The sequence below is a fragment of the Pelodiscus sinensis genome, chromosome 2 (assembly GCF_049634645.1).
Source record: "Pelodiscus sinensis isolate JC-2024 chromosome 2, ASM4963464v1, whole genome shotgun sequence".
Lineage (NCBI taxonomy): Eukaryota > Metazoa > Chordata > Testudines > Trionychidae > Pelodiscus > Pelodiscus sinensis.
Window position 1 is genome coordinate 218,525,399 of NC_134712.1, and position 13,523 is coordinate 218,538,921.

The window sequence follows — 13,523 nt, forward strand, 5'->3', positions numbered from 1 at the left end:
TCAGCTTGGCTATTTTTAGTCAACAGCCTCCTCCATTGGGAACCAGTAAGATTTACTGTTCATGAAACAAAACTTTATTAGTGACATATTTAATGGGCAGCACACAAAATGGGATTTTTTTTATAGCTTTAAAAATTAATGCCATGTAGCTCTTTTCTAAAGCTGTGGAGCTACTCAAGTCATCCTACGTGATGTCAAATAATGCTTGGCCTTTAGTACACATGGGCGTGCCGAAAACAGGGAACACGTGCCAAATGCCCAAGAAAAAATTAAACTACAAAGAATTCAAAGCATGTCCCACTCTGCTCTCGTGCCTTCAAATAAGTTGCTGTGAGTTGCCAATGAAAGAAACATAAGTGAGAATGAAGACAACCTTGAGAGCTCATGCACAATTATATTTTATAAATTACTTAGGATTATAGCATCACTATTGTGACTCTCCACGAATACGTTGTTGTGGGAAGCATAACTTTGAATTTCCAAAGTTTGTGCATTTAAAATGTCAACCATAGCACTGTACTAATGTAGCTTTTAGTAATGAATACTTAAACACTGAACTCTGCCAACCCACAGATCTCATGCTGGTGCTCTCTTACCTTCACATAACTGCTCTGGCAGTCTCCGTTACTATCAAGGATCTGGAAGTTATCATCAAAGCTTATCTCCAAGTGTTTGCTCTCATGAGTAATGATTGTCCATGTGCATCTGATGTTGATTGGGAAATTCTGAGGCCAATGGGGAGATCTGATTGTACCATTATCTGAATGAATGATTCCACCACATCCTGTAAACACAGACATAGATAATAGGGCTGGTCAAAATGTTCCAGGTGTTGATGCTCCCACAGCATTCAGCTGGGCCTAAGATGGTGGGTGGCTGCCCCTCCCCTCCATCTACTTCCTCTGCCTGTGGCTCCAGAAGCAAAAAAGGAGAGACTCATCATTCATTCACCCCCATTGCTACTCCTACAACCAGAGAAGTACGACCTTCTGGTGCATATGGGGTAGATATGCTCAAGAGAGGACTCTTCTTTCACTACACCACATATCCTCTGCTTCCCCTATTCTCTATTCTATTGGTATCCTATCCTCTGTTCCATTGGTAAATACCTGGGAAGTAAAACTGACTACTATTCACACATGGAATGAGATCTAATCTGTACTGTAACAAAGCCCATGCAAACCTCCTCCAGCCCTTCACTCTTTTCACATCATTACTGACTGCTATTCAAACCATTCCAAGAGCTGAAATCTCATTCTGTTACCAGATCCCTCAGCTTTCTACTTTACAAAACTGAAACAGCACAGCTGTGCATGTGAATCCTTCTCAAACTGCATCTGTTCACTTGCACCAGAATTCTGATTTCCTTTCCACCCTAGACATCCTTTCCCCAGTGACCTTGGTGGGATTACAAGAGGCATTAAATCAGCACAGAATTTTGCCCAGCATGTTTAAAAATAAATGCTAAAGGATTCATTTATAAAGAAGAATAATCATAGTTCTAGGAAAGTTCACATCATACATGGTTCACATAATCTGAAACAATTTTGCTTCCAATCATAGTTTACTAAAGCTATATTTCCAAATATTTTTAGAAATCTGTAGTAAAGAAGAGAGAGAGAACAATTTAAAACTTCATAACATTCTACTTTTCTCTCCTGGAGTAGACTGAAGTGCACTAATCAACTGGTAGTGTGCTTCAACAGGCATTCATGGCAGGCTAGTGCAGGGTAGAATCACATCCCAACTTTCCATGACTTTAATGTTCATGTAGACAAGCCCTACATTCTCACTGAAAGTCAGTGGGATTTATGTTTGTACATCAGGTAGGAGCTTTTGAAAATGATACCCCATCTCTCTAGTTTGATCCTGATTTTATTCTGGTTCCATGACTGTAACTTTGTTTAACACTTGCACCAAAAGATTGTGAAATGAATATTGTCACAGAAAGGAAATGTCTTCCAATCTCTGACTTTAGACAAATTGCAGCGAGTATAAGGAACAAGAACTCCTTTCATACAGGATATCAACTGACAGAAATATAGTGATTGCCAACAGAAACTAGGCTGAATCCAAATTTGATATCAGTTTATAAGGTCATTTCAATGCAGGTTCATCTCAGTTAGGTGGCAATATTTTATATTCTATTTTATATACTAATTTTTGTGTTCAACACACTTTTGAAAGAGGGTGAGAATAAATGTTCTGTATCTATAGATGAAGAGTGCTATGCAAGTGCTAAGTATTGTTCTGTGTATATAAATAAGACAGTAATTATTTTTCTCTTACCTAAAGATTCTGCAGTCCATGTTGCATAAAATCCGCCTCCTTGCACCGAATGGTCTGAGTTAAAGATCACCACTAGCTTGTTGGAACCTGACTGAATGGTCCCAGGAGATGTAGTTCCACAGTATTGTCCGATTATAGGAGAACCAGGAGAGCCACCATTCAAAATAGTGACTGAGTCCCAGCGACAGCGTGAGTGCTTTTCAACATCAAAAGCTGTAAAAGTAAGCTATAGACAAGCAAGAATGCCATGAGAATGGCCATACTGGGACAAACTAATGGTGGATCTAGCTAAGTATCTTGTTTTCTGACAGTGGCTGGTGCCAGATGCTTTAGAGGGAATGAACAGAAAATAAACATTAAGAACTTAAAACCAGCTGTACTGAACGATGCATCAGAACAGAACTACCCCAGGCCCTCTAACAGTTCCAACACAACAGTTTGACAGACTGCTAACATGTTACACTGGTTGACAAGCTGACTCTGGTACTTCGTTATTGGTGTTCAGCTGCATTTTAGGTATCTTAATCATAATGATCTTATGGAATGAAGAGAGACAAGAAAAATGAGAGATCTAGAACAGATGTCAATTGGACTAAAGAATGTGCTGAAAACATACTTAAGTGGTTTTCCTGAAAAGGGATTGACTTAAGCACAGGCTGAATTGCTTTCCTGAATTAGGACCTGAGATAATGAAATCTTAGTTTAGATTCAGATGTGGTAAAATATTAATTAGATATTTAGAAAAAAAGTCCATGCCTCCCATCTTTTTTTGGTCAACATAATAAACAATTAGTGAAAACGACTCGCTTCTTTTAAATCTGAAGCAAGCTGCTGCACCAAATGAGAACAAACACCTACAAAACTGGATGTGCCAGATCGAAAGAATGTGAGCAGTGAGCTGCTGACCCCAGTTTGGGATGCATGGGGTGATATGCACATAGTGGGGATTTCCAGTTGAAGGATTTCAAACAGCTGATCATCCAGGCTTGCAGAGTTATTAGAGCTGTTCTCCATTACTGATCTGCGCTAATGAGTACCTAGTGCTCTTCCAGTGTGGTATTGTTGCCAGGGATCTGTATGGAAGAGTTTAGCAAAAGGATATGTAATTATTCCTTGAGTCTCATTTCTCAAAAAATTCAGCCTGAGGCATAGAAAATTTAAATCCAAATAGTTAGTATTTAGAAAATGATAAGAAACCTAAAATAGTGGCTTATAATGGATAGTGCTGGGCAAAGTTCCCTCTAATTTTTTCCAACCACATGCAGAATACATTTTTTTGCATGCACCAAGGCAAGTGTGATGTGCATCACCAGTAGAGACACGTGCTACCAACTGTGGGCAGATGTGGGCACTCTGCTAATCAGCTGTGTGGCACATGAATCTCTCATGGGTGGTTACCCATGCACTCTGCTTACAGGGAACACTTGTGCTAGGAAACCTTCATGCCAGGTGTCACTATCAGCTCCCCTTAGAATAAAAGCTTTTTTTCAGATGATTAGGAATAGTACTAATTTAAATAAATGACATTGATTAAATACAGATTTGTTGACATCATACACCCTCATCTTCCCTAAAACACTGTAAAGACCTGTATTGTGACATAGTGCAGCTCAGACAGACAGAGCTCTGGATGAGTGTGCTGAGCCTGCAGTTAGAAGACATGTTTCTACACGTGAATTGTGAATGTTGGCTTGGGGAATTGCTGAGTGCCAGTAAGTGCAGAACACTGGTTCACAAAACTGTTTCCGAGCTATTTCCTAGTAGACTCAGGGAAGAATTCTGCTTCCTGACTGACTCCTACATGTCATTGGCGGGATCTGCTACCCCTAGGGGTCAGAAGATGTCTACAATGTAAGCACAGCATAGGGTTACAGTATAAGGGCCCCTAAGCTGGTCCCCTCCCAAGCTTTGGTGCAGGGGCATAATACAAAGTGCTACAAGGAATCTTGGTAACCTTTGGGAAGCTGGAAATTAGGGCAGAACCTGGCTTTTGTCATTTCTGCCAGGGACCATGCTGCTCTCCAGAGCAGGGATGTAAAAACTGCTTACAACAGTTAACCAGTTAAACCATGGCTACGTCTAGACTGGCATGATTTTCCGCAAATGCTTTTAATGGAAAAGTTTTCCGTTAAAAGCATTTGCGGAAAAGAGCGTCTAGATTGGCACGAACGCTTTTCAGCAAAAGCACTTTTTGCGGAAAAGCGTCCGTGACAATCTAGACGCGCTTTTCCGCAAAAAAGCCCTGATCGCCATTTTCGCAATCGGAGCTTTTTTTTGCAAAACAAATCTGAGCTGTCTACACTGGACCTTTTGCGCAAAAGCTTTGTGCAAAAGGCACTTTTGCCTGAATGGGAGCAGCATAGTATTTCTGCAAGAAGCACTGATTTCAGACAGTAGGAAGTCAGTGTTCTTGCGGAAATTCAAGCGGCCAGTGTAGACAGCTGGCAAGTTTTTCTGCAAAAGCAGCTGATTTTGCGGAAAAACTTGCCAGTCTAGATGCAGCCTAGAGGTTTAACTGGCGACAGGGTCTACTCCAGCCCCACCGTGGCCGTGAGTGGCGGGAGCTGTTCCAGACCTGGCTATTCCAGACCTGGCGGGTCCACCTGGCAGGGCCAGTTAACCGATTATCTTGTAAGCAGGCTGATATGCTGCCTGCTCAATGGGGAACCAGTTAACCTCTTACAGAGCTGTCCACAATCTTAGGGGCACAAAAATGCCTTAAAGTCCTACTCTTCTACAGGGTTGCACTCTCTGTTCTGTACCTCCTGGAGGTGCAGCACAGCCTTCTAGCTTCATACTTGTTCTCCTAAAGGCTATCACTCTACATCTAATTAAACAGCTACTCTAGCTTCTTATGTGTACACAGTAGCTGTTTTATTTTATGGGAGGAAGAGTAAGTGATGTGTGATGCCTACCTGAGGACAAGAACCAGTAGCAGATTAACTTCCTCAACTTTAAAAAAAATAGATGATGGTCTACAGAAGCAGGTTGTTCTATCTCTATTGCATTCTATTGATGGTGATGTTTTCATTCTTTAATATTTCCCATTTTCAAACTTTTAAGCCATTTAAAATTTATTTTCCTACAGACTCATGAAATACATTAAGTGCATTCACTCTTTTTCTATAGCTTGTGGTTAGTGTTACTCACAGTAATCGTTTGACCTTGTGGGGCTTCCAACAACCAAGAACAGTGATTTAAATTGTCATATGGATCTGGGTAGTTAGGACTTGAGATAACTCCACTTTCAGCAGTCTGTATACCACCGCAAGCTGCAACAAAAAAATAATACAGTTTTTGAATATGTGAGAAACTGCATGCTCTAAACAAACATTTGCAATACTGGCAATATTTCAAGCTATAAAATCTATTTAAATTGAATTCAGATGGGTAATAACAATCAATCTGGTTGAGAAAATTCAAGCTTTAAAAATATTTTGCCAGTGTAGTGCATAAGAAGCTTCAGTGAACTTGAAAAGTTCACATTTATTTTGATACTTAATAAAGCCCCATTCAAGCTTTGGAAATTGATACTTAAAACCACAACTTTTAACAGCACTGTTAATGTGATGTTGCTGATGTGTCCAGGCCATGATCAAGTTCAGCACCGACAGGAACATTAGCATGCACGGATCAGTAAATGGGTAAATGGTAAAGAATGTAACTTGCAGTGAGTTGGCATGAAGTGGGTTTGCAAAAAGAATATAAAGGTGTAAGTATTAATGTGTCCACTAGGCTTCCAGATCACTGGCTACTTTGCTGGTATTATAATTTAAATCTCTATTTGCAAGAGTCTCCATGTGTTATGAGAGTCAACCTGCCCCTCAGTAGCACTGCAAAACACTCAACTGCAGCTTAGCCAACAGAGATGAGGCAGAGGGCAGTGTGTGTGAAAGCTCAGCCTATAACATGTGTTTGGCTTTAACTCTGCTTGAGGGCAGACCTCCTAGCTTGTATTCCAATGTGATTAGCACAACTTGCTAGTGTCAGGGAAAACAGCTTGTTATAGAACTTACCTGTAAACATGAAATTGGCATGGAATCCTCTATCTTCAACACGCTCATCACTTCTAAAGTGCACCCAGATCTGAGGAGCTGCTATGACTAGTGGCACTGAAGGTGGTGCCTGGCCGCAGAGTCTGGATATCAACTCTCCATCAGCATCTCCTGAGTAAAAAACACATGACAATTTTACAGCTAATTCAATCAGTCTGAAATAAAAGAGGGAGGGAGCAGCTTAAAGGCTCTTTTTTATTTTTTTTTATTTTAAACACACACTAAAGGGCATAGTACTCATTACAAGGAAGAGCTTTAGAGTTTTATAGTGGCATTTGCATCACTCAAGTCAGGGAACAATTATAGAAGCTGTATTATTTATCATTTTGAATTGAATAAGCAGATGCTATATCTAGCTCTGTATTAGCCAGTTTAATCTTTTCCTTTGCTCTCTGGCTACTTGTGTCTTGCCTGACCAATGGGACCTGAGAATGCTCACTCAGGCTATGTCTACATTAAACAGTTATTTCAGAATCAGCTATTCTGGAATAGTTATTTTAGCACGTCTACACTGCAGGGAAGCCTCAAAATTAGTCCAAGGCAGGCTTCCCTAATGTAGACATGCTATCTTGATTTAGAGCCCCAGGAGGAATAACTTAGAAAGGCCCTGGTGAGGGGCTATTTCGAATTAGCAGAAGTGGAGTGTCTACACACATCTTATTTTGAAAAAGCTATTTCGGAATAAGCATTATTCTTCATAGAATGAGGTTTACAGAAGTAGGAATTAGCCATCTGTTATTTCAAAATAATGGAATTGCTGTGTAGACACTCGCATACTTAGTTTGGAATAACAGCCATTATTCCGAAATAACTTTTCTGTGTAGACACACCCTCAAAGACTAGTCCATAGCATTGCAAAGATATATGTCTGGGAGAAGATGGACTAACTAACCTATTTATATTTATTTCCCTTGGTTCTTCTATTCATGGAATGCCTGTTAAATTAAATAGGAATTTTCAGTTTGGATAAGACCTATGTAGTTTCAGAAATATAGGTGTCTGTGGGGGGGGGGGCGGTCCTTCTTTCTTAAAAAGTCACCCCAAAATTAGCTGAAAGTACCCCAAAGATATCTGCAACACTCCACTCTAAACATTGTGTAAAGTTAAGCAACATTTGCTCTTAGTTGAAGACTTCTCTATAGATTTAAGAAAGAATGACACTGATAGATGTATTTGTTGTAACTTTTTATCATTTGCATACATTTCTACCAATTTTCATTCCATTTCTCTTGGTCTGAATAGTGTTTATTTTTAGTGTTGCACAGATATATGCTCTTAATGAGAGAGAGGGAGAAAATTGAGGCACTTCGTAACGGTGTGTCAAAATGTCCAAGAACTATCTTTCTAAATCTCCTTCGCTAACAATATTGCACTATAGATTCATGGCTTTATTCAGACGCGGCTCATAGATTGCAAAAGGAGAGGCAGCATGGTCCAGCACACAGGGAACAGGCATAAGAGCTGTAACTTCTGGGTTCTATTCCAAGCCCTGTGCTTGGTATGACTCAGAACAAATCACTCAATCTCTCTCTCTCTGATACAGGGATATGTTACTTAGCCAACTTTGTAAAGTGCCTTTTGAGATCTGTGGATGAAAAGTGAAATAATAATAAACTGGCATCCAACATAAATTACACAGAAAAATGGTGCAACCTCTCTCTTCTAGTATTATACACTAATATATATGTATTAATCTGCATAGCTTTCTGGCATAGAATGGCCATCTGTGTGACTTAACTTGACTCAAACTGAAAAAAGGTGCAGACTGAATAATAAAGTCCAGGATCTGCCACAGAAAAATAAAGAATGCTCATTCAGAAAGTGTGGGTGTGAAATTAGATTAGTTCAACATGGGAGAAATATTTTCTTGCAGCTGATCATTTAAAACAATGTTAAACTTCACCCAGGAAGGCTGAAATACAATTTATTTTACTTAGTGGGTGTAAACACATTTCCCTGTATCAAGTTATATATGCTTAATTTTTCTATCTTAAAAAAAAACACATAAAAACATATGGGCTACGTCTACACTGGCCCCTTTTCCGGAAGGGGCATGTAAATTTCACTAGTCGTCGTAGGGAAATCCGCGGGGGATTTAAATATCCCCCGCGGCATTTAAATAAAAATGTCCGCCGCTTTTTTCCGGCTTTTAAAAAAGCCGGAAAAGAGCGTCTAGACTGGCCCCGATCCTCCGGAAAAAGTGCCCTTTTCCGGAGGCTCTTATTCCTATTTCAAAGTAGGAATAAGAGCCTCCGGAAAAGGGCACTTTTTCCGGAGGATCGGGGCCAGTCTAGACGCTCTTTTCCGGCTTTTTTAAAAGCCGGAAAAAAGCGGCGGACATTTTTATTTAAATGCCGCGGGGGATATTTAAATCCCCCGCGGATTTCCCTACGACGACTAGTGAAATTTACATGCCCCTTCCGGAAAAGGGGCCAGTGTAGATGTAGCCATGTAGTATGGGCAATTTCAGGAAAATAATTCCACACTCTCCTTTTGAGTCAGTGTCCCATCTCTCTGCTACCAGCCAGGAACTTTTTCCAATTTCATGTCTGTTCTTCTGATGCAGTCCAAGGAAAATTCACTAGAATTTAGTGACTTTCTGCATCATTAAAATCTCACTGCTCACTAAATGCTAACTGTCAGCATATACAATTCAGCTACAACAGCTTGTGAAATAAGGCAAATAAGGTAAACTGAAAATCCATTATTCTGGCCAATGTGAGCAATATTGAATAACACAAGACCAAGTTTGCTTCCTTTTCTTTTATGGGCAATAGACTTTGTCTCTGCTTAAGCACTTTGGTATCATAGTCTGAGGCGTGAGAAGAGGTGGGAGAGCAGATTTTAGTATTTTTCTTTCTGTGCTTTTTACTCTAAAGAGTATGTCTTGGACCTACTTTTTAGGGTTAAGGAGAGAGGATAAGCTTACACCTACACACACAGGTTTTGTTATTCAAAACAGTGAAAATGTAACATATCTTCTTTCAATTCCCTCCCTCCAGGAGGGGGGGTCAAGGTGAAGGGAGTGTCACTGATATGGCCTGTGAAGGCAGAAGACATCTGGTGCTTACATACTGCAGTCAACTTTAGTTGAGCCATTTTTAATATAAAAAGAAAGAGGCATGCCACTTCCACAGAGCCTTACAGTGCAAGGGTATGTCTACACTACCCCCCTAGTTCGAACTAGGGGGGTTAATGTAGTCATACGGAGTTGCAAATGAAGCCCGGGATTTGAATTTCCCGGGCTTCATTTGCATGATCCCGGCCGGCGCCATTTTTAAATGCCGGCTAGTTCGGACTGCGTGCCGTGCGGCTACACACGGCACGAACTAGCTAGTTCAGATTAGGCTTCCTAATCCGAACTAGCTGTACACCTAATCCGAACTACCTCGTTCCACGAGGCGTACAGCTAGTTCGGATTAGGAAGCCTAATCCGAACTAGCTAGTTCGTGCCGCGTGTAGCCGCGCGGCACGCAGTCCGAACTAGCCAGCATTTAAAAATGGCGCCGGCCGGGATCATGCAAATGAAGCCCGGGAAATTCAAATCCCGGGCTTCATTTGCAACTCCGTATGATTACATTAACCCCCCTAGTTCAAACTAGGGGGGTAGTGTAGACATACCCCAAGATACCAGAGAAGGCATGAAGAAAGGAACTTCTCAATATACAGTGTGTTAATATGTGAAAAAAAATTCATATCTAGCAGCATTCCTCTAGGATCACACTTCATTAAGTCCACTGATTTTGGTAGAGTTCCATGAGCATAACTGAAATAGGGCAGTGATCAATCAGGTCCTGTAATGGGGCCAGAATCCACTTTTCCTGAGTGCCCCCCTCTGATTGGCTGCAGCTGCAAGCTACATCTACACCCCGGATCAACGCTCTGAGACTGATACATTGCCAGTCGATTTAGCACAGTGTTGGGCAACCTGTGGCCTCCTAGGGCTCCACCTGCGGCCCACAGACCCCCTGGTTGTCCCCCTCCTCCACTGGCCCCTCACACATTAGGGCACCAGAGTTCCACACTTACCTGCTCCTCCCCCTCTCTCCCAGCACTTTTGGAGCACTCAAATCACCTGATTCACACCCTGTTCTGGCTCCTCTCTCTCCCTCCCAGAGCAGGAATGCTGTCAATCAGCTGGGAGGAGGAGGAGCCAATAAGTGCGAGATTCCAGTGCCCCAGTGTGCAAGAGGCAAGCGGTAGAGAGGCGGCACACAGGGGGGCTGCGACTGGAACCCCAGAGGGCTGTAGGCTGCTGTGGTCCACCGAGGTGAAGGAAGCCCACTCATGGTCCACTCATTGTTTGTGGTTTCCCATCACTGATTTATCTAGTGAAGACCTGCCGAATAGATCACAGATCGCTCTCCTGGTGACCCTGTTATTCTTCACCAGAGGAGAAGTATAATGGAAGTTTATTCCATCAGTCCCCTGTGGAGTAGATCCCACAGTAACTCAACTTAAAGTATGTCTACCTCAGAGACACTATTCATGTAGCTGAAGTTGCGTGGCTTAAGTTGACTTTAAGTGTAGATGTAGCCTGTGTTCTTTAGTTCTGGTGACCCCTTTTGGTGTCCTCAGGTGGGTTTTCAGAGACATCGTGATCCAGCTATGTCATATCCTGTCTGCAAATTAATCAGAACAGACCCCTTCGGGGGTATTCTGTTCACTAGGCCCTATCTCATACCCATCTTGTGGTGTCTCTCTAGGCCTCCCTGGGCTTTGGCCTTTAAGTTGGACAGCCCTGGAATGGGGCTGTATCCCTAGGGCTTCCTCCCTGGATACACTGTCTTCCTGCAGATCTCCCTAGGCTCAGTCCCACTCAGTTCCCCCAGCCAGTCAGAAGCAACTTTCTCTTCCCACCCTCTCTCAATCCCTGCCAGCAGACTGTCTTTAGCTCAGTCCTAGCAGCCAACCAGGAGTATCTCACTCCCCTATTCCTGCTCACACTGAGTTGTCTGTGGCCCAGTTGCTCTTCTAGTCAAGCATGCAGTCCGTCCTCCTCCTTGTTCCAAGCAACACCAACTGCTGCTCTGTTCTGCAGCTCCTTTTACATGGCCCTTCTGGACCTGATTAGCTGCTTCACCAGCAGCCACTCCACACTGCTCCTTTCCTGGGACGGGTGAGGCAGAATACTGAGGCCTCCAACGGGGGTGGGAGGAGGGGTGGCTTTGGGCCTTGCCTTGTCCACACTGTCACAGTTATAGTTCTAAAATATGTTCAGACATACATAGCTGTAGTGCATTAATCCAGTGAACAGCTCTGCTTTTATGTTCAGACTATATCATAAAGTGCCATATCAAACACCTTTTAAATTTTGGAGAGTTGCTGTACAGCGCACTTAACGTGATACAGTTGCCACTGAAGTTACTGACATATTAATATGCTTAATTTACTCTTCTGTTCCAATTGACATTACATACCTACTCGCAATTCTAGATAGTCAAACTGGCAGTCTTGGTGGTGTTCCAAGTGGAAATCCTCAAAGGAGATGTAAGTGGATGAATTGTAGTGGTATGGATTCTTGATGGTCCACTCACAGTTCAAGTTGTTTGTGTAATTTCTGATACCATCATAGCCCGGAGAAGTGAAATTCCCTCCTTCAGCTTCTGTGTGGGTCCCACCACAAACTGCAGAACCAAGACGCTGCTTATTTTAAAATAATAATTTTTTTCTGCATCCGGACAAATTTTGCTTTCATTTACTCCCACACATTGATATCTACAGGCATGTTACTGAGAACAGAATGAAGTCCAGCTTCATTTCTTTCTTTATGTAGTGCTACTACTCTACAACAAGAGAGTGCCCTACCAACATCCTGGGTGTTCTTGGAAACCATTTTAAACACACACGTGTAAAGAAATTGACTCAGTTGTAAGTTACCCCAAAATAAAATCAAATAGCTCAGCAACAAAATAAATATAACAAAAATTAATTCACCTTCTAACAACATCCCAACCACAACTCCACTCTACCACTGCCTAACCTCACCTATTACCCAGCTCCTTATGGGCAAGGAAGAGAAGATGGACTTTGCAGCATGCCCTGTAGATCGGCTCATTCAGCCCCTAATGGACATGAGAAGGGAAGGCTGTTGGAAAGGCCTGAGCCCTACCAGACAATGCTCTGCCAGCTGCCCCATCCCTTGCATGTAATAGTGGAATGTTAACTCTATCCTCACTTCCGTACATTAGTCAATGAAGCTGGTTTGCAAGAGGGGCACTAAATTACCATCCCTCTTGAGCAACCGGAGGAGCACAGAAGGCGTTCTGACTCTGTGTCACAAAGCCTCCGGGAGGAGAGCAGCTGCATTCCCCTTACTGCAGGCTAAATGCAAAATTCACAGAAGCAAGCATTGCACAGGCAGTTCTCATAGCAAAAACACCATGCTCCAGTGGGAAAGCTGTCCTTTCCATTTTGATCTTGATTACATGTGTGCACACATACCCACAACCCCAAAAGCAAAATTCCTTTCTTTTGGGTGCTTGCCAAATTTGACCAAATGTGGAGTTTTTCAGCCCAGTCATTTTCAAGAAATGGAACACAGAAGAAAATACCCAGGTATCTGTTACAGTTATCATATTTGTCCAATGTTTTTATTGCCAAGTACTAGCTACAGAATGGCTTGCCAAAGGTATTTCATATAAGGTTAATATAAAAGCTTGCATTACCTGCATCTTCACTAGAAGAATAAGAAATACTGAAGCCTCTTGCTGAAACAGAAATATCAGTGACCAAAATCACTTTCATTGTGTTTCCTGAGGATTTCACTTGCGTGCCTGGATTTACATCACCACACAGTTTGGCTAGTCTTGGAGAATTCTGTCTAAGGCCATTGTAAACCTGTTGGTTGAAAATGCAAGCTCAAACCAAACATCTTCAGAGTTGAAATGTGCTTCACGTGTATAGCACAAGCCTCACCAAAATCACTCCATAAAGGACTGTTCTACAACCTAGTGAAGTCTATAAAACAAAATCTTACATTGATTGTACTGGTCAGGTTCTGAATTAAAATGTGAATATGAGGATGATGGCTTTTTTGTTTTCTCCCAAAAATTTCTAGGAATGTTTTGATTCTTTGTAAAAACCCCGCTCTATATAGATACAATTTTTCCTGCGGGACGACAGAGTGACGTTTTCACATCCCTCTGCATCCCTCCACTCCCTCTGTCCTCAGCCACC

At 42.0% G+C, this 13,523-nt stretch overlaps 1 protein-coding gene across 3 annotated transcripts in view; it reads right to left on the reverse strand.

Annotated features, from left to right (window-relative positions):
- The window catches only part of LOC102443731 (tRNA (cytosine(38)-C(5))-methyltransferase), a 277,295-nt gene that overhangs the window by 39,950 nt on the left and 223,822 nt on the right, over positions 1-13,523 (reverse strand). For all 3 annotated transcript variants that reach the window (XM_025182828.2, XM_006119493.4, XM_075922454.1), the window contains 6 exons: positions 13,013-13,184; positions 11,765-11,971; positions 6,306-6,455; positions 5,440-5,561; positions 2,290-2,515; positions 597-784 (listed from right to left, as the gene is read on the reverse strand). In XM_025182828.2, coding sequence (XP_025038613.2) covers positions 597-784; positions 2,290-2,515; positions 5,440-5,561; positions 6,306-6,455; positions 11,765-11,971; positions 13,013-13,184 — 1,065 coding nt within the window. The remainder of the gene's footprint in view (positions 1-596; positions 785-2,289; positions 2,516-5,439; positions 5,562-6,305; positions 6,456-11,764; positions 11,972-13,012; positions 13,185-13,523) is intronic.